General features: G+C 36.0%; 1 protein-coding gene across 1 annotated transcript in view; it reads right to left on the bottom strand.

The window, feature by feature from the left end:
* The window catches only part of DIAPH3 (diaphanous related formin 3), a 425,074-nt gene that overhangs the window by 154,116 nt on the left and 248,763 nt on the right, over positions 1-22,195 (bottom strand). Inside the window, exon 21 of the mRNA XM_039877169.1 lies at positions 13,658-13,787. Coding sequence (XP_039733103.1) covers positions 13,658-13,787 — 130 coding nt within the window. The remainder of the gene's footprint in view (positions 1-13,657; positions 13,788-22,195) is intronic.

Below are 22,195 nucleotides of genomic sequence, written 5' to 3'. Positions count from 1 at the left end.
GGTGGTGAAGCCAGAGTTTGAACTCAGACGGTTTAATTCTAGACTTTATTTTTTAACCATTTGGCTACACAGAAATTATTAATTACATTTTATTTTTACAATGCCTATCTACTTATCTATAACAACAGACAACATAACTTTTTTGGGTGTATTCTTGCCTAGTGTAATACCAAGTAATCCGCACGTGGCTAAAGCGAGCATTCTCAGTGGATGGGTGAACGGATGGATGGATGACAGATAGCTATGCTACTTTGTTTTCTTAAACGAACATTTAATGTTGTAACATACCACTGAATAAAACCACACACTTTAAGTGTGATTTAGTATGCTGATACCATTTTATTATGCACACGTTAAATTTGAAAAAGACCTAGAGAAAGGACAAATAAAAATCTGAAGGGCTCCCATGTAACAAAAAGCACATGCCTAACACTGAGACGGATCATAGCTGGATTGTTTTCTTCTGAAACAATATATGACATAATATATCATTCTAATACCTACCAATTCTCTAACACCAACTGAGTGCCTTCCAATTCCAACTCAGTTCAGACACTACTGGGAGTTAGCACAAACACCCCAAGTTTAAGAACTGAGTCCCATGAAACTGCCCTCATTCACACAACGGTCACAAGTCCCAACGACCACCCATCCTTCTGACAAACTGGCTATCAATCCTGAGGTTCCCATGCCCCCTCCATCTTATTTTCCACAATTTGTAGAATGACTCAATAGAACTCAGGAAAGTACTATATTCACTATGACAGTTTTCAAACATAGAATACGATTCAGGAATAGCCAAATGGAAGACAGCCAGGGGATAAGGGACAGGTGGCACAGGGCTTTCATGCCCTCTCCAGGTACACCGCCCTGCCAGACATCAACGCACTCACCAAGACAGGTTCCCTTAGCTGGGTAGCTGCAGGGTTCTTACTACAGCTGCATTACAAAGATATGATTGATTCAGGGCAATCTCCACCTGCTTCCCCTCCCTGGAGGTCAGAGGGTAGACTAAGAGCTCTAACCCTCTAATCACAAGGCTGGCAGCTCTCACAACCAGCCCCCCACCCATCCTGACACGACCTAGGATTCCTCATCCTCCCATCCACAGTGGCATCGTCTCACTAGCATACAAAACGCACTATTGTTTAAGAAGCTTCAAAGGTTTTAGGAGCTCTACGTCAGAAACCAGGAAACCCATACTGTTTACTATACCACGTGGACACAGAAATGTGTGTCTGGTCAGAGGGCAGAACTCCAGTACCTGTGAGGAGGTGTGAGAGGATTCTGGTCCTTCTCAGAGCTGTCTAGCATCCTGCACTGCCCTCAGAGGAGGCCAGCTGCTTGTAATGGAACACAGAACCACCCCAGTGAGCGAGCGCTTCTCAGTGGGATGGGAGGAGGGCTTAAGGCTCAGATGAAAGGCATGGTGGCTGATCCTTTGAGCCTTTTCCAACTCCTAGGCAGCCAGTGGGTCAGTTACTACATCCGACCGTTGTGACTTGAAGCAATGTCCCAATGGCTTGATTTCCACATCAGTGAAATGGGATGGACCCCATCTCATATTTTAACCTCACAGATAATTCGCAAAAGATCTAATGCTATAACACGGGGTGAAGAATTTTTTATGCGGTCTTATTCATTCTTAGAACTCGATAAGAAATGAAGAGCTTAGTGACTGAATGAATAAAGAATGTTAGAATCAAACAAAACATAAAGAAAATCATCATCATCGCCTCCATCATCATGACGTGAGAAACAGTGTCATGAGCATCAGGCTAAGAAGAAAGTGGCTAATTTCAGAAATGAAATATTAGAAATGTTTGGGGGTGTATTCAAACATTTAAGGTTGACATCATAAAGAGTAGGCAAAGTGTCTTAAAACATGGTTCTGTGATTACTCTACAGATGGAACCCCTCCCCAAGCCATGACTTATGCTTCATCAGCAGTCTCTCAATACATTATCTGTACATTACAGCTAATAGGATTTAAGTGCAATGGACTTTGCACTGATGGTTTTTAAATAAAGACCAAAGCACACTTGGAAGAGAGAAAAGCACGTGCAAATTCTAGGCTAATAGAATATAATCCAATCTTTGGGTAAAACAAAAGAGCATTTAAGAATTTTCTTGATGATTTTTTTTCAGCAATTATATTTCTACAGATAGCTCCTTTATACATCTTCGAATATAAATAAACATAATTTTACCACACTTCACCCATGTCAAGTTCTTGAGGTCAGTGACTGTATTTTTTTTTATGTCAGAACTACAATGCAGGGTTTAAACTCTATACCCTCAAAGAGGTGTTAATTTACTGGAGTGTCTGTATGTGACCAATGCATACATTTTTATCTTTCAACTTTATTTATTTCCTGACCAAGAAATCAAGCTTATTTTTTTGTTCTTTTCATTATTTAGAAGTAACAAAACATGCCATCATCAAACAGAGTTGATTAGATAATTTTAAGGCATTTTCAACTTTTGCATTCAGCTCAGTTATTATTTAGTCATATGGAATATCTGTCGGTTCAGACATCACGTGTCTCTGCCCACAACCGCCTGCCCGTCTGTAATCTGCACACCTCGGTGGCAACAGAACCATGAATTCTGCTTCCTGTAACAGAAACCTGCTAGTCTCGACCCTCGCCTTTCCTGCAACCCTCAGACCTAAACAATCACGATGTCCCTCATATTTGACTTGACAAATAGCGTCCAATTCCCTGCTTGCTTGGACGCTGTTCAAGTCACCTGAAACACTTTGCTCTGCTGTGCTCTCCAGACTCCTGTTGCTTTCCTCCAGTGCCTTCTCCACACCGCACATGGGGATTTCCAGACAAACATTAAAGATGTGCCTTCCCTGCTTAAGACCAGCCAGTGGTGAACTGCTTACAGGACGACAGCTGAGCTCCACCCACAGCCTGGCTGGGCTCCACTTCATATTTGCCCACAGTTACGTCCAAAATGACATCAGGCGTGCGCTTTCCCTGCCCTCATCCCTCTTCATCCATTCTGTACCTGATGCGGGAAATATCGGCCTTGCCCGCTCCGCCTGAGTCATTCCCATTCACGCTTTATAAAAAGTGTAAAAACTCCAGCCATCGCCTTGGTGAGGTACCCTCCCAAACCATCGTACCTGATAATTATCTCATCTGTGAGATTACTACACTCTATTACTTTCATCTTTTTTTAATGTGTCTTTCTCTCCCAATTGACTAGGAATTCCTTAAGGGAAGACACCATATTTTACCCATCTTTGCATTTTCAGTTACATAGCACAAGCGCAGATGCTCAAATGTTTGCTGAAGAAGTGGGTTCTGGAATTAACGTTAACCCCTCGAAATAAAAGCATTAAAAACGAAATGGGAAAATACAATGGATTAGATATCTAAAACCTTACATTCTAAGACATAGACTTGTCTCCAAATGCCTTGTCATTATGATAATTATACACTAGAGGTGTTAAAAGAAGCTTTGAATAAAAGTTAAAAATCACAACTATAAATATTTAAGCAATCATGAATATAGGCTTTCTGTATTACGATGGCTTCTATAATTTACCAGGTTAAGATTTCAAATAAGAAAGGAGAGTTGAGATTACTATGTACATTTAAGAAACCCTTGTAATTAAATAATAACTGTGAATATCTCCTAGAGTTGTTGGTCATTATTTCCTAACAAGCTTACTAAAATGTCACATTCAAATCTCTTACGTATCATGATATATTCCAGGGAAATTCATTTCTTCAAAGAATGCTTAAACAACAGCTTATTACCATAAAACAATATAAACATTCAACCTAAATTAACCTTCCTATACTCATGGACTCAATCGCTTTGTGAGGAAAACTAGAGGCTATAACAATTCAGGCTCCCAACGAAATAATTTTTCCTAGACAGTTACAGTAATAAAACTATAAGAATATCTTACAAATACAAGTTAGAAATAATAAATTGGATGGACAAAGACCTCAGTGGCATTAAAAAATTCTTAACATTAAGTAGGCCTATAACAAAATCTAACTTCTAGAATACCATTATAAAACCCATTATTATTCTGAAAACGTTCAAAACTGAAACAAAATGGAAAAAAGGCAGGAACTCAAAATAAATTGCAGCTTAGTTCATCACAAGAAAAGGTAAATTGAAAGAAGCAATGCTAAGCGAGTAGCCATTTATCCTAAGTGTCTTACCTTTCTCTGCTCAGCTTTTCTTCCCATTGTTCTGATCACTGATGGACCCCATATAATAATAAATTCTAATTTACATTCCCCAATTAATTTACATATGCAGCGAGGGTTTTGCTGTTATTCTTAACATCGCACCGCAAAAGAACTGCCTCCATTTTCCATGGAACCTGGAAGAAGGTGGAAGGCAAGCAGAGGAAACTACGAGCATAGCCAACGACAGGGCGCTGGCCACTCTGCTGACCGATTTCACTCACGCTGGGCGGGGAGAGGCAGCAGCCTTGTCTTCCACAACTACAAAGAGGGTGGTCAAGGCAAAACAGCTTTTTAGGAGGGAAAATACTATCACTAGAAGCCTATTTAACAGAAAATCATGTTTACCTGTAAAAATTTGAGAATTCCATTTCTATAGATGAGATGTTCAAAACCATGGTAAATATCAAAACCAGGTCCATAGTAGAGATATTTGCAACAACGTTCAAAATGTTCCTTCGGGGTAAAGGTTTTGTGTGGGTGTGTACAGGAGGGAGGCACTAGTGCTTTTGATGTATCTCGTGGTAAATATTAAGGGTAGACTGACCGACTTGTAAATTATGGGGTGAGTTTTCACATATGGTTACTGGAGACCGTGCAGCCTGACAAGCCCTGGACTGTTCATCTCTGGACCTGAAAAATTCCATTTCTTTTATCAAGATCTTTTTTATCCTTTTTTATCTTTAAGATTTTTTAACCTTTAGATCTTTCCCCTGAACTCCAATTGCCTACTGGACATCTTTCCTTGATGTTTAATAGGCATCTTAAACTCATATTTTCACACTGGAACTTCTTACCTTCCCCCTCATCGGCTCCTACATCTCGGTCACTGACTAGTTTTACGACCCCCCTCTTTCGCTCATACCCCCCACACTCGATCACAGAGGAAATCCTGCTGGTTTTACCTTCTAATAGATTCGCTGTCTAAATCTTTCTCACCAGCCTTGCTACCGCCTCCTGGTTCAAACCAACTTTACCTCCCGCCTCGATTACTACAGCTTCTGAGTGGTTTCAACTGCTTCTGCCATTTTCTTCTCGTTTTTCTTGAAAACGCAAGTCAGATGTCACTCTTCTGCTCAAAAGCCTTCCAATGGCTACCTCGTTTATCTTAAGTGTTAGTTCATATTTCTATATGGCATTCCTTAATAATTCTGGCTGATGAATTTGATTTTTAAATAACATGCAAATGCCTCCATTAAAACAAAACAAAACAAAAACATCTCCAAGTTGTTGAAGAGTTGCAGGAGATTAGTTGTTTTTAAAGACTGTTTAGTAGTAGAAACCTTTTTTCAAAGGAAATCTTATATCAAAGTTCAAAATATGAAATGAAAATAGTGTCAGGCTGAAGCATAGGAAGGAAAATAGAATCCATTTTTCCAAATTTCATTTGCTGTGCTGGTGTGTCCAATCGGTAAAAATTCATTTGAGCTGTACGTTTATGATTTATGCAATTTCCTGTATGAACATTATTCTCTAATTTTTAGAAAAGTGCAAAAAAGTTTTCAATAACATAAATCTACAAAGTTATTGGGCTTGTATTCTAAAGTTTGCATTAAGTCTGATGAAGAAACAGTTAGAATCTATTCAAATAACTTGAGTCTATATAATTTCCATAATAATACATTATTCAGACTCATGTTTACCTGCAACATTAATGACACCAGAGGGAGATGTGTGTCAACAGGAAATAATCACTGAAAAATAACAGCAATAACAACAATAACAAATGTTAAGAAATGTTAAGAACAGTGCTTACTAGGTGCTATTTAAGCTTTATAAGTATTTACACATATTAACCTATTTAATCCTCACTATAAGCCTCTGAATTAAATACTGCAATTATCCCCATTTTAAAGGTAAGAAATAAAGACCCAGACAGGATAAGGAACTCATGCAAGGTTATACCTCTACCAATGGGCAGATCTGGAGTTTGAATCCCAGTTATCTATCTTCAGAGTGAAAACAGCCTTTCCCAGAAGATAATGCCTCTATAACCTAACTGGATCCCTTTTTTATTTAGCCATCTGAAATAATTTACTGGAGTAATTGTAACTGTCACTGCCTGTTAATAAAAATTCCTTTAATTCAGAGGCAAATAGATACATTTTGGTTCTAACTGCTTTAGTATTTGCATTGATGATATAAGAAAAGGGTGTTTTACAAGCCCACCATCAACGACTCTTAAGCATTAAAACATTTCACAACATGTTTTCTACATACATCTATCAGTGTAATTTTCCTTAACTGTTTCATAATACTCAAAAATGATGGGGTTACCTCCATCAGTTATGGGAGAGATGACAATGATGACTGTAGTGGGTTAAATAGTGTCCCTCCAAAATTCACATCTACCCAGCACCTCAGAACATGACTTATTGGGAAATAGGATCTTTGCAGAGGGAATGGGTTAGGGAACCTCAAGATGAAATCGCCCTGGGTTTAGGGTGGACCCTAAATCAAATGACTGGTGTCCTTAAAAGGCAAAGTGAGGACACAGAGAAGGCAATATGGAAATGGAGGCAGAAAAACGCCAAGGATTGCTGGCAGCCACTAGAGCCTAAGAAAGAGGCATCGATGCTTCTCCCTGAGAGCCTCCAGAAGGAACCAATCCTACCGACGCCTCGATTTCAGACTTCCATATTGCTGAACAGTTGAGAGAATAAATTAAAAAGGGACCTAGTGTGTAGTAATTAGTTATGACAGGCCTAAAAACTAATATGCCTACTAATTCAAGATCTTGCAAGCTGCATAAACGTAGTCTGGTTCTGGGGAACAGGTGGCAATTCTACCTGCAGCGTCGGATCAAATCCATGCTTCTTCACCCATTCAGTTCCATGTCAACCTTGTGAACAATGGGATTCAGCAGATGGCCATAAATGTGTTTGGTTAATCCACTGAGGTTTCTTTAGAGTACACAGATTTGCTATGTTAAGCCATCCTTCAGAATCCTCTCATTCTGAAATTTTCTTTCATCTACCTTGTTTGTAATTGTCCACTGAGGTGCACTGAATACCTCATTAGAATCAGAAGTCTAAGAGAGCTCCGAGACCCTGGTCGTCGCGGTGGATCCTGTCCTGTTCCTTGAGGTTAGCTATGGCTCATAGGTGACACTGACAGAACTGTTCAAGTAGCTATTTCAAATCTGTAGCCGGCCAAAAATCTGCAAACACTGTAAACTGTTAGCTTCTCGAGAAGATTAATGCTGTATTGATGCCACTTTCCTTCTGCTAACCTCCAAAAAGATATAGCGGTCTTCCCAATGTGGTTTTCTTCTTCATCATCATCTATCAGCCCAAGCAGCAGCCGACTCAGGAAATGTTCCTAGCTTGGTGTCGAAAAAAAATAATCTTTAGCTCCTCCATGCCCAGCGTTCTGCAGTGTCAGACTACAGAATCCTTCATCTTTCTAGGGATTTTGGCTGTCGTCTTTCTATAGTCCGTTCTGATGCTTTCCAAAATAGTTTATGTTTGCAGTATAAAATACTGCACGGAAGTCTCCAACTTAAACTTCTGATGCCAACTCTACATAAATAATCCCTGAAAATAACCTGGCAAGATTTAAAACAAAATGCTGTTCATCAGACCACTAGGACCTTGCGGCTCCTTACCAGCACATCATGCTCACAGTACACTGTAAATTGTTTTCATAAATCCTGTAATTACCTTGTGAATAGCCCAGTTATATTTCATCATACCTTTTTATGCTTAAAGTGGTAACTTTCAAATGTAAAAATTTTACAAATACTGCCCTTTTACTAAGTACATGAAAATCTATATGTGAATTACATTTTTAAAAAATAAATTTACCTTTTCTTATATTTGACTTATAATATTAAATTTATTTTGTGATTCCTAAGTATAGTTATTAGATAGCTACAGATCATCAAATTAGATCATTGAGACCTAACTCCATAGGAATCTCATAGATGAGCTTTACAGACCCAGCTCGTCCCTCTACCATCTACCTGTAGAACCAATGCCACACAGCTAGGAGACATGAAATGTTTACACTATTCAAAAAAAAAAAGGCAAAATCTTCAATCTATTTCTTCCCTTTGGAAAAGTGTCAACAGATAATTCAGCGTTACTAGCCTTTATCGGCTACTTGCTTATAATAAAATACAACCATTAGGGTAGCAAAACAGGAATTAGTGGCAAATAAATCTACATAGGGATAAAGAAAAAAGAAAAAAAAATCCACCAAATTTAATGCATTCCACTGTAAATGAATACATTCTAAAATAAAATTTAGGAGATGCCATAGATCTAACTCTGAAATTAAATGTAAATATTCATGAATATATTTATTTAGAATGCCTCACTGTTTCCCTATACATGTACTAATTTATATGTCATGTCTATTCAAAAAAGGAATTGACGCATGCTTGTAATTATTTAAAAGCATGTGATAATTCATGGTTTGCAGAAGAACCTCTGATAGTCTTTAATTGATTGCTAGTGAGTGAACATTCAACACAGCAGGGCTATGACTTTCTTCAACTGATCTGATAAAGTAAAACAACCATTCAGTACAGGCTACACTATTCTATAGGCAAAAACTCTAAGCAAGACAAGATAGCGTATTAGTTTGGTAGGGCTACCATCGCAGATTACCCCAGACTGGGTAGCTTAACCGACAGAAATCTATTTTCTCACAGTTCTAGAGCCCAAGATCAAGGGGTTAGTAGGTTTGGTTTGTTCTGAAGCCTCTTTCCTTGGCTTACAGATGGCCACCTTCTTGCTGAGTCCTCATGTGGTCTGTCTCTATGCGTGCACATCGCTGGTGTCTCTGAACCTGTTTCCTCTTTTGATAAGGTGACTAATCAAGTTGAAATAGGGCCCAACCTAAATGACTCATTTTTAATTTAATTACCTCTAAAAGCCCTGTCTCCAAATACAATGATGTTCTGAGTCATGGGGTTAGGGTTTCTACATATAGGGACAAAATTCAGCCCCAAACAACATATATTTTTATGTTCTTCATTGACGTTTTAATGAAAACAATATCCTACATGGCTGTCTTCTTTAAATTAGTTCGATAGAAATGCCCCCCACCAATAACGTGTCCTGTCAAATTACTTTACTGTATTGGCAGAAACGTACACTAATACATGAAATGAACTGTTTATCTCACAAAATTATGAGGCCTCAACCTATAACCTTCATGACATAATGGTTCTAACTAACAATGTTCGTTAATTCTTCTGTATAATAAATATTTTTATGTATTGACGATATACATTTAAAATACAAAATGCACTTAAATTAATAGAAGTGAATATTCAAAGTGTATCAATCAATCTCACTAATCATTTTAATTGGCACTTTTGGAAGTCTACACTATACGGAGGTAAATGAAAGCCTTTGAAAATGCTTTCTGCTTGTTATAGCAGACGAATTTGAAATTTTCAAACACTATGAAGTTTCCAGGTGGCAGCCACCTGGAAATTAAGTGTTTTAAGTGTTCACAGTAGGTGAATAAAAGATAAACATTTTGTACCTAGTAAGGCATTTATCATAAAATGTTAGAAAGTCACGAGGAATTGGAAACCAGGAGATGTATTTGAGTAGACAAATATTTGGGTCAGACCACAAAATTACTAGCTAAAAGCAAACAAATAAAGTCTTAAAAGCAAAGAGGTCTATAAAATGGAGAGGGAAAAAAAAAAATCAAATATAAGATATAAAAGAATGCTCCTGAAAGCTAAAAATGCGGAAACAAAAAAAACAGGTGACAAAGTTAAAACTGTTAGAAATCATCGAATCCTCTCTTATAATACACTGAATATTGCCCTTTCTATAGAAGCTAATTACATTCCCAGCAGTGCCAGGAATAGTCTCTAGCCTAGAGTAGGAGTTCTTAAATAGTGTTCTAAGATTTTCTGGAAAAATCAATGAATTTATCCTGAAGGAAAGAGTAGAATACACAGACATTTAGGTGAGGTTCCCAGGAATGACCAGGAAAAAAGCAGCAAAGGGAAGGTGGCACTTACTTTTCTTGATGAAGGAAAGAACTAGACAACATTCTAGGCCGCAGTTGCCACTGCCCATAGATTTAACTTAGAATCTACCACACAGCTCTCAGGTGAAGTGCTGAAGGCTATAAAGAGACAGGGCAAATGAGATAAAGAAATAGATGGAAGCAGGGAAACAAGGATTTTCGTGAGTAAATAAATCTTGAAGGAGAGAGGCTAAGTATACTGAGAACTAGTGTAGGAATAAAGAGCCGTGTTTTATGGCATATTGTGACCTACATATTGAGATGTAGCTGGAAATGGCAAGTAAGCTGTTGGATATACATGTGTAGAGCTTAGAAGGACAGTCTGGGATATAAATTTGCAAACCATTAACGTTATGATGCTATTTAAGCCCTTGGGAACTGAAGAGAGCACCTGAGGAAAAGCCATACAGAGGGAAAGAGAGAAGGACTCGGTATTAGGTTAATAACAGCTAAACTTAGAGGTTGCACAGGAGAAGTAAAGTATATGGAGAGTAAGAGGGAGGAGCCAGTTGGGACAGAAACCATGTATGGGTGGGGTAGCCTGAGTTGCATTAAGATATAGAAACTAAACCTTGGGCCAGGAGCAAGACAAGAACAGTTTCTGACACAAGGTAATCATACAACATACACTTGTTAAGTGAATGAATGAATAAATAAGGTACAGATGGGGTAACAATGGCCTTTCTCAGAGGTGACTATCTAGGGAAGAATGGAAATGTATGTTAGAGCTATGATAACCCTAAAAACGCAGAGCTGAAAAAGGTGACACTGTAAACTTACCTTGGTTTTATTTTAATACACCCCCAAAACCCACAGTTTTGTCATAGTTCCTGTTCATTAATAAAATACCATTCCACCAATTAAATAATGAACCATGTTTTATAAAATAATCAGTAAGACTTTCGTAGATTAGAGTTCATTAATTTCCACTGTGTAGATAAGAGAAAATTGCATTCAATCCTTAGAAGTCCAGAAAAAGAAGAAATATTACAATAGCATACAGAAATACAATAATGACCCAAAATATTTCCACTGAAATACAACAGAAAAGCTGTAAGCCATTATCTCTTAGAAAAGAAGCAGCCCTAACGAAGTAGATTTTTGAAAATTGTCATACGGGTAAGCTCATTAGTTGTAATGAAAATTCCCCCTGCTGATCCAGAAATACCTAATGGCCAGGATTTGTTATGTCTCAAAAACAAAGGTACTTTTTAATTCATGTGATAACTCACTGAGGAGATTTCAAATCTGGAAACTTTTAAAAGATGATATATAAGAGCACTGAAATTCTCCAAAGCAGACAGACTTATTTCATCTAAACCATTATATTTATTCCTCTAAAATGTCATTCATTAATAGGGTAATATGAACATATAAAGAAATCATGCTCAACCATCACCTACACATAAAACATTATCTTGGTCATGGCTACTCTATTTCAAATATGAAGTTGGCTGCTCCCTATGAAACACATTAACAGTATCTGCTGACCGATACACATATGCTGCCTCTGCTGTAACAGATGGAAACGAAAAACCCCCAAGGCCCCAGACTGCCCACAGAAGCACCAAAAAAGAAAACAAACAGAAGAATCTAATAACCAAGTTACAACTCCGCAAGCCCTCGTGAAAGTTAAATGTCGGGATATTTAACAGAATTTTAAGAGCGATCAAATGAATCAAGATAAATGGTACTTTAAAAACTTAATTTATGAGCAAAAACTGCTGAAAAATAAATTCTATAATTAAAAATGCGTCTGAAAGAGAAGCATGCTCGGGCTTCCTGTTTGGTTTAAGAGCTAGTAGGAAAGATGGTGACGTGATCAGAAATGCAAACTGTTATTAGCAGAAACATTCACACTGCTTTAATTCTTGCTAAAACCTAATGTTGATATAAACTATTAACCACTCGACTACCTTTTCCCTAAAAAAAGAACTTCCTCTGTATTTCGAGGTACTTTGCTCCACTTTTTTCATCTACCACTCTGTTATTTATCAAGTTTAACATTCATCAAGAATGCCCATTTTCAATTCTTTTGCATCCCGTTTATTCCTACACCAAAATTTCAGAAAAATCTCATTTTAGGAAAGTCGCCTTCCCTAAGTTAAAGAACCGATCACTTAAAAGCTATTTTGAGTATCACTGAGTTATTTTTAATGTTCCTCCCCTCCCTGGGCCCTTTGGCCCTTTTTCAGATTATTTAATATAAGAAAATAATTAGATTATTTCCGTTTTTAAATTTCACTTACACACACACAATCTTCTTATATCAAGGATATTTTCAGGCAGCACAAAGGCAAAGTAATTCAATATCCTTACATTAGTAAGAGGCAGGAGTGAAAAGTAAAATAAATAGTTTAGTTTTGGTCTTAAAAATCCAGACTAATATTTCCAAACTCCCCTTCCTCCACGGGATGTATGAGACAAATATTTCAAAGAAACATACAACTCATGAGAAAGTGTCAAAGAACATGTCATCCAATCACATGCCTTTGTGCAGATAAAGCACTACAAATCCCCATTTTATAGAAGAAAAAAACAATTTAAAGGGGTAGAGAATGATAAAAGTGATTTTTTTAAAGAACATTCACTATAATATGAAAAAAAGTATCCTTCAAGTTGACAAATTCCAGTTGTAAGAATGAAATAAACAGATTACAAAATAATTTGATATTACCAGTGACCAGTGGTCAACACACATGAAAAATACAGAGAGTCCACCATTTGTATATATTTATACAAATATGTAATCATAAATTGGTTGTTTGGAGCCAATTAAGGTTTGTTTGTTTTTTCTCATAGAATCAATCAAATGAAAAGTAGATTCTTCAGGTGGTCAAAACCTGCATTTAAATCATATTTTAACCAAGTATTAATAATAAGTCTTATCCCTTCTATGACCTTTTATAACCTAATCTTTTATAAACTGTTAGAAGCAGGTTAGAAATTTGGATATCAGGAAGGAGTGAATGGAATCTGGGGCAGTCTGGTGTCTACTAGGACAAAGAAAGATGGCTTCACCTGCAAGGTGGGTGGAGACAGATTTAGGACTCAGGCAGACAGGGTACACTGATTACTAGTGCTTATTCCAGATACATAATAGTCCCCGAGTACTTGTGAATGACACTGTATCAAGGGAGCACTGTGATGGCCAACAGTGGAGAAGGCTTAGCAGCAGAGGTGGGGCTGGAAGGTATTCACAAGGTTTAAAATGCAAAACGATGTATTTTTGATACAGGGCCTCATTTTCTAATCAAACTAAACTCACAGCTCCAATAATGACAACTGATAAAACAAGCATTCTACAACTTTCTATTTTTAAGATGACATATTCAGTATGAAAACACTGACAAAGTAGCAAGCGCATTCAAATGAAAGGCATTATTTTCTGTCTTTAAGACCCAGAGCAGTGAAATGTTTTCTATAAAAGCACAAACCTTTACTAGCTTTGTCCAAATGTTCCAAATCATCCACAAAATTCAGGATGTCGGGGTACTTTTCTTCACATATTTCCACCAGAAAATGAAGTAGTGTTGTTTTCTGATCTGCTGATTTTGTGTCCTTTAGCTAAAGAGAATGAGAAGGAGAAAAAACAGAGTCAAACATATTTTGATAATCTGCCTATTTAAATAATGTTAATACTGCTTTTTGTAGATAAGAATAAATGAGTTGTAAAATTAGTTAATTCTATTTTGGAAAAGCAAATATTTCAATATTTGAAAAGCTGTTCCTTATGTATTGTTTTTTGGTCAAAGTCATTAATATTAATTAAAAAGAAGTAATAAGTTTAATCCAATCTAGTATGGAACATTTTGTGGGAAAACATGGTAAATACCTACGAAAACAGAATAACCTGAAAGTCCATACAATAGTAGTACTTAAAATAACCCTGAACATCCGCTCATTTTTTTCATTTGGCACATACTTATAGAATGCCTACGAGATAGAGCTGGAGATACTACACAGATGATGCAGTCTAGCCTCAAGAAGCTGTTTAGTGAAAAACAAAAACAGATAATATGTATTTACCCTGGTGTGACAAACAGCATAATAAAAATAATCACAAAGTGCATGTAGGAGGATATGACATCTGAACTGAATACTAGTAGACAGGAAGTTGCATGGTGTTAGGGAAAGGAAGGAAAAAATTCAAAAGTTCAGTGTCATGGGCAGAGAGAGGAGCATTTGGAGAAGGCCACAGATGAGAAAGGAAGTGGCACATTTGAGGAGTTTGAATGACTCCAAAATAAAAGTTTTTGATGGGGAGGACAAGTAGGAACAGTAGAAAGGCATAAATCTGGAAAGACAAGAAAAGACAAGAAAATAAAAGGAAAGGCGGGCTATGCCATGGAAATAGGATTTTGAGCCCTAAGAATTGGGAGTTTTTAAACAGATGAGAGATGATCAGACATACATTTCAGAATGTGCCCTGTCGGGTGGTGTGGATAAAAAATGAGGTGTGGATAACAGAAGCAGGAAGGGTAATTTAAAAAGCTGTAGCAATAATCCAGGCAGGGAAAGGTGACAGCCTGAGCTGAGCTGATGCTTCGGGAATGGAGCCGATGTGACAGAGTAGGCACAGAAACCCTGGTGATGCCACCAACCGAGAGTGGACAGAAAGGATGAGGAACGGACTCGGGTGGGGTGGCAGTGAAGATAATCATTTCAGTTCTGAACAAGCTGAGTTCGAAGTTTTTAAATAACATCCAAATGGAAACGTCCATAAAGGACGTAGATTTATGCAGGTCAAGTACAGTGTTTCTCAATCTTTTTTTTTTTTTTTTTCATTATTGCCAGCTAAGGAGCTTTCTAAGGCCATTTTTTCCCTAATCGTTTGCACCTATGGAATTTTAAAATCATAAATATACCATATATTTGTTTACACATTGTATGTATATCTGTGCTTTACACATAAAAACAGTAAGATTAGATATGTTTGCTCCCCAAGAACAACTTTCTACATTTTGGGGTGATAAAATGTTAAACTGTGGAAAAAACTGTTGAGAATCTGGGGCAGGGGGTTGAAATTTAGAGGAATAAACTGGTCTAAGACCAGTGTGTGAGCCGTTAGCTCCCAAAGCTAAAAGGAAGATCAAATAAACCCAAATAGGTATATAGTATAAAAGGAAGAACAGAGGCTGAAGACAAGGATGGACCCATCCTCAACTGAAATGGCCAAGGATGCAATCATAAGGGAGAGGTGGTTAAGCTAAAATCTAAGCAACAAGTAGGGCGTTAGCTTAGGTTTTGTGTAGTCGCTGGAGGTAAGGGGTGTTGGGTGTGAATATGGAATGAATACGTAACCAGGTAGTGTCCCCTACAACTAAGTAAGTAATCATTCAGGGCTGTTACGCATATAAGGTGGGGAAAAACACTCTTTGCTTACCAGGATTTAAGTTAGAGATGGAAATTCTTGGGCTACTTATACTGGCCACAGCCCTATTTACTTGCTGCCTTTCCAACAATTTCCCATTTTAAAATAGGTGTGTGTGTGTGTAAATATATATCTCCATATGTACTATTTTTACAAATTCTACATCACTAAATATTATATCACTATCAGAAAAATATCAGATAACAGTTAATATATAATAGAAGAATGGGAACAATTGCGCACCATTATAAATATTAACACACCCCACTATTTGTTAATGCCAAAACTTTAATATTTCTGGAACATACAACTACCCTTTCTTCATAGCTTGACTTTCACATGGTTACTCATGGAATAGGTTCAAATGCCACATTGCCTTATTCAACACACAAACCACTGTTATTACTGTGCCATATACCCCAAACTAACATACTATTGTATGCCAACTATAATTTTAAAAAAGAAAAAAAAAAAAAGGTTCCTGGCGCTTTAAAAACTGATATCAACATTTAATCCATTATTTGATGCCTTTCAAAAGGAACACAGATCACAACATCCAACTGAGTGCTTTCAAAGCTTATACGTCAAAAAACTTGATTACTAGCTAGATTAATTACCAATAACATGTGTGGTTAACTGAGTAATGTTAAAACATGTCCTTAACTAGTTACACAGCCTTGGGCAAGTTACCAAACCATAAGTTTTACACAGGTGAAATAAGAATATGAACTAAACAGAGTAAGAGAATTCTAAATTCATTTTCTGCTCCAAAAAATTAAGTATGCACACAGTAGACTTAGTAGATGTAGCAAAATCTAATAGAAAAAAACACTAGAATGTTAGTGAAGAACCTAGTTATAATCTCAGTTGAGAAGTTCTTTTTGCATGCTTGGGTCAGTTAGAATCTTTCTATGAGTTTGTTTTTACATATGCTGAGCATGTTAATCCAATTTGTAAAAGTTAACCTTTCAACTATATAATTGCGTTCATACTATCATCTTAAATGGGTAAGACAAGATTAAAAGGAGCAAACTTTCAAAAATATAATAGTTTTCTCTTGTACGATCAAGAGTTAGCATAAAAGCTGTCTTCTTTTTCTGAAGCATCTTAGTAGTGAAGCTCTTTTAGTCCTGTCCCCACCCCCCTTTACAGCAATGTCTACCTGGGGAGTCCTCCCTCTGTGGAAACTTAGCTCCTGTCACCAGTTTACACCCTTCCTTTCCAGTCTCCTCTCATGGGGAAACTAGATACCCAGTTGTAAAAATGTTGATTAAGACAAGCACGATCTACCTCTATAATTAGTAAAGCTTGGAAAAAGCCTTCCAGTGCTATTCGTGATGTAGCTAAACAGTCAGTGACTACTAGAATTAATATATCAAGAAATCTCTATGATCCGACAACAACTAACTAGATCAATCTTGATCTTTATTCAAAAGAATTCAGATTTAGAATTTTGGAAATGTTATAGTTTATATAGTATCTACCAGTTTAATAAATGTTAAGTATGCAGGTCAAACACATGATTGGGTATCCAGAGACAATCATAAAGCTGAGCACTAATTTGTGGAATTATTGAAAACATCAACTGACTAGCAAGTAGCATATTGGTAACAGTTTAATATTAAAAAGTATATTCACTGAATAATAAATGGAAGCAGAATTCTCCCATTCTTCTAAAATCTGTATTTAACAACTGTGACACTAAAAAATATTCCTCAAATTTCCAAATAAATATATCTGAAATTAAGCCTAATAATTAAGAAGTCCAGAGGAGAAACACAGATAGAGGCCATTTGTTGACAATGCGTGGTGTCTCATTTACAAACTACTGTGTGGCTCTAAATTCCAGGTAGACATTCTTTATTCAGGACCTAACATTCTCAAGAAAAGTTGCATAATTCTCCCAAGGTATTCTTCCTGACTCAATTACTCTGTTACCATCCTCCTTCCCCAAATTCCTTAAACAAACAAACACACAAACAAAAAAACAGCATGAAAGCACAAGAACTATATATTTGTCAAAGTCTCTATCTACTTGCTCACTATTTTTTCACTCTTTTGGTAAACATTAACAATAAAAAAGGTACATTCTGTTTCTATTAATTTCTCATATCGAACATAATCAGTGATTGAGTTGAAAGAGGTAAAGCTTAGGAGACAGTAATAACTGCTGAAGAGAGAACAAGCTGAGTACGTTCTGCAATGCTAACTTTAGCAAAGAAAATGAAGCTAAAATATTTGCTTTAGAAATTCACTTAAGTTTAAAAATCATGTTTTATTTAAATTTAACAGACATTGCTTGACAGGAGTCCTCTTGCATTATTGTCAAGAGATTTATCTTCCTGATGAGTAATCATCACTGTTAAGTAGAATTTCTTATTTATATATTGTTTCTTTAAGGTACATTTAATGTGGCATAGACGTCAAATAAACAAAAAGATGGATGGAGTTTCTTCAACAACCACTCTGTTCATTCCAGACAAAATAATATTAACAGCAGATCCTGTAATAAATCACGGCCTGGTTGTCAGTCTAGAGTAGAACTTCTCTGTAGCTACAATGCAAGGTTTGGAAATATTTTAAAGACGTTCAGTGCAAATTTGGATGACATTTAAAGAATATTCCATTGTTTCACACAATGAAAAAAATTCCTAAAATAAAATAGTTTTCTTGGTGATCTTCAGAATTCAAAGACCCTTTGCTCTTTGAATAATTAAACTAATGTCTTAGAAATGTCAAATTAGTAACTCTCTCCCATTACGTCCCTATAATCTAAGCAAAATAGCAATGAATCTTTAGATGTTGTAGACTTGCTGAACAACAGAAAAATGGCAATACTGTGAGAACTGTAACGGCCGTGAACATTCTAGAAGACCTTAATTTGTGAGTAGTATTAATGCTGAGGATGATAGCAGCAGCTCTTATTTATGTGGCACTTACTAAAAGACAGGAAATAGCCAAAAATATATACACATATATTTAGTGCTTAAAACACACAGCATCCCTATAAGAAAAGACTGTTATCATACCCATCATTGAGGAGAAAAAAGAAATGTGAGAGATCATGTAGTGTACCCCAGATCACATAGCCACTATGTGGTACCCATGCCTTTGTGAATTCAAAGCTCTTAACCACTACAAAACACAGTTCCTCTACAAAAATCTTTATCTAGTGGGGCTTATTATTATACATCAAAAGAAACAAAATTCTCAAAAACACAGTGGACAAAAATGGTAGCAGACAACAAAAGAGCATGAACGCAATTTAAAATACTGAAGCCCTGTAACCTGGAAATTCTAGCTTGGAAAGTCTCTAAAAATGGACAACCTCTACATGAGGTCATTTCTAGTTCTGAGAACAGGACATTCTTTCTACTGTTTTAACTAGAAAATTAAGAAAATGCCCCTGAATCCCATCACTCAAACAGTGAGTCTTTCCGTTGCTGATATATCAGTACTGACAAAATATTATATGAACATGGTTGGATGAAAAAGATATCTGGAAAGTTTAACCTTCAACAGACTTAAAGATGCATTTACTAACATCCGATTTCATCTTAAAACTGTGCAGAATAAAGCGATTTGTATATGTATGAAATAGCATCTCTAAATGTATTAAAGGTATCCATACAAAAATGGCATACGAATATGAACTTCCAAAGACTATATTGTATTTGCTCAGATAAGAACTTCAAAGAGTCAACGTACAGGTACAAATTCACTAGTGAAACCAATCGCAATTATAGAATGGATAATATTTTCTGATATGTAAAAATACATTTTAAAAAATCACTGTGCTAACTACATTTTTCAAAAAGATGGTGTATCCCTCCAAAATGAATGGAGTTAAAAATGTTTATATAAACAAGATGCTTAGTTTAGTACCATGTGTCACTGCCATAACCATTTTAATACCTATAATAAAACTTTTGTGATTGTAATGATAGGTAGAGATCAATTGGTACTAAGTAAAATAGATAATAAGATAAATTTATGGCATTCATACATAAAAATTTTTATATTTATTAATTTTTATTTTAAAATAAGAATGAGAACTGAAACGTTAAATAAGAAAATTCTTTAAATGATGTAGACTTCTATAATTAAAATAAGTTGGTTTCTACCATATCCCTACAGACATAATTTCTCTGAATTACATTTTTAATATACTTCTCATAGGTTTTTAGAAAGACAGAAACTTCAATACAAAAAGCAATTTTGCATTTTAGTAAAATTTTAGTTTATTGCATTATCTATTATATTGTCCACTGTTGTTATACTGTTCCCTTATTCCACAAGAGATTTAAAATAGCTCAATATCCCTTAGTTAATATAAATGGATCAAATACATTAATTTTAAATTAAATGTTTTTTGTCTTCTAATTGTTTTAATTAAGACTATTATTTAGAGCTGTTTCAGCTTACAAAAAAAAACTGAGCAGAAAATAGAGTTCCCATATACTCTCTTCTCCACACACTCATATTCCCCAATGAGTAACATTTTGCATTAGTTTGGTACATTAGTTATAAATGTGCCCATATTGGTACATTATTATTAACCAATATCCACAGTATACTTTAGGGTTCATTCTTCGCGTTCTATAGCTCTATGGACTTTGACAAATGCACGTCACCTACCTCTCATTAGTGTCATACAGAGTAGTTTCACCCCCTAAAAACACTTTCTGTGCTCCACCTATTCAGCTCTTCCTTCTTCCCTCTCCCCTACAACCCATGTCAATCACTGATCTTCTTACTGTCCAATTTTGTCATCTCCAGAATGCCAAAGTTGACCTTTGAACAATGCAGAGGTTAGGGGTACAGTTTCCCTAGTGTGATCAAAAATCTGAGTATCACTTTGACTGCCCAAAATGTTAACTACTACTAATAGCCTGTTACCATCATGCCTTACTGATAACATAGTCAATTACCACATTTTACACATTATATGTGTTCTTACAATAAAGCCAGCTAGAGAAATGCTGAGAAAATCATAAGAGAAATACACTTACTGCATTTATTGAAAAATTTCTGTGTATAAGTAGATATGCATAGTTCAAACCCATGTTATTCAAGAGTCAGTTATAGTTGGAATCAGAGTATGCAGCCTTTTCAGATTGGCTTCTTTAACTTAGTAATACACACTTGAAGTTCCGCCATGCCTTTTCCTGGCTTCAGAGATCATTTCTTTTTATCCCTGAATAATAATCTAGCATACGACTGTTTATACATTCACCTATTGAAGGATATCTTAGTTGCTTCCAAATTTTGGCAAATATGAATAAAGCTGCTATAAACATTTGTACACAGGTTTTCAACTCCTTCGGGTATACAGGAGTGTGATTACTGAATCTTATATTAAATTAGTGTATGGCTTTGTAACTGCCAAACGGTCTTTCAAAGTGGCTGTAACATTTTGCATTCTTTTCAGCAATGAATGAGAGATCCTATTTCACCATATCCTTACCAGCATTTGATACTGTCAGTGTTGTGGATTTCGGCCATTCCAATAGGTGTGCAGTGGTATATACCTCTGTTTTAGTTTGCAAAAACCTAGTGAAATATAATATTGAATTTCTTTTCATACATTTGTCATTTGTAAATCTTCTTTGGTGGGGTATCTATTCTGGCCTTTTGACCATTTTTTAACCGGTGGTTTATTGTTCAGTTTTAAGGCTTTTTCATTTATTTTGGATACAAGTCCTTTATCAGATGTTTGTTTTACAAAGATTTTCTGTCTATGGTTTGTCTTTTCACCCTCTTAACAGGGTCGTTAGTAAATCAGAAGTTTTCAATTTGTGAAGTCCAATTTACCAATTTTTTCTTTCATAGAGAGTGCTTTTGATGTCGTACCTAAAAAGTCATCACCAAACCCAACATCAGCTAGCTCTTCTTTTATATCATAGTCTATAAATTGTTTGGTTTTGTGTTTTTACATTTAGGTCTATGATTTATTTTAAGTTAAATTTTGAATTGTATGAGATCTTCTGTCTAGATATATTTTTCAGCACGCATATATCCAGTTGCTCCAGCATCATCTCTTTAAAAAGCTATTCTTTTTCCATTGAACTGTCTTTGCCCCTTTATCAAGATTAATTGACTAGATCTGTGTGGGTCTACTTCTGGGCTCTCTATTCTGTTCCATTAATCTATTTGCTCCCCCACCCAATATCGCAATGTTTTGATTACTGTAGCTCTACAGTAAATGTTGAAATCAGGTAATGTCAGTCTTCTGACTTTGTACTTCAGTATTGCGGTGGCTATTCTGGGTCTTTTACATAGCCATATAAACACTATAATCGGTTTGTTAATATCCACAAAATAACCTACTAGGATTTTGATTGGGATTGAATTGAATCTATAGATCAAGTTGGAAAGAACTGACATCTTAAAAAATATGAATATTCCATTCCATGAACATGGAATATATGTTTCTTTACTAAATCTTTGATTTATTTCAGAAAAGTTTTGTAGTTTTCCTCCTATGGTTCTTGTACGTATTTAGGTAAATATCTAAGTATTAAATTTTTTGGTGCTAACATAAATGATATTCTTTATTTCAAATCCCAATTGTTCATTCCTAGTATTAGGAAAGCAATCG

Source organism: Pteropus medius, unplaced genomic scaffold (genome assembly GCF_902729225.1).
Source record: "Pteropus medius unplaced genomic scaffold, Ma_sr-lr_union100, whole genome shotgun sequence".
Taxonomy (NCBI): domain Eukaryota; kingdom Metazoa; phylum Chordata; class Mammalia; order Chiroptera; family Pteropodidae; genus Pteropus; species Pteropus medius.
The sequence above is the reverse complement of the archived record's forward strand: the minus strand, read 5'-3'. Positions and strand labels throughout refer to the sequence as shown.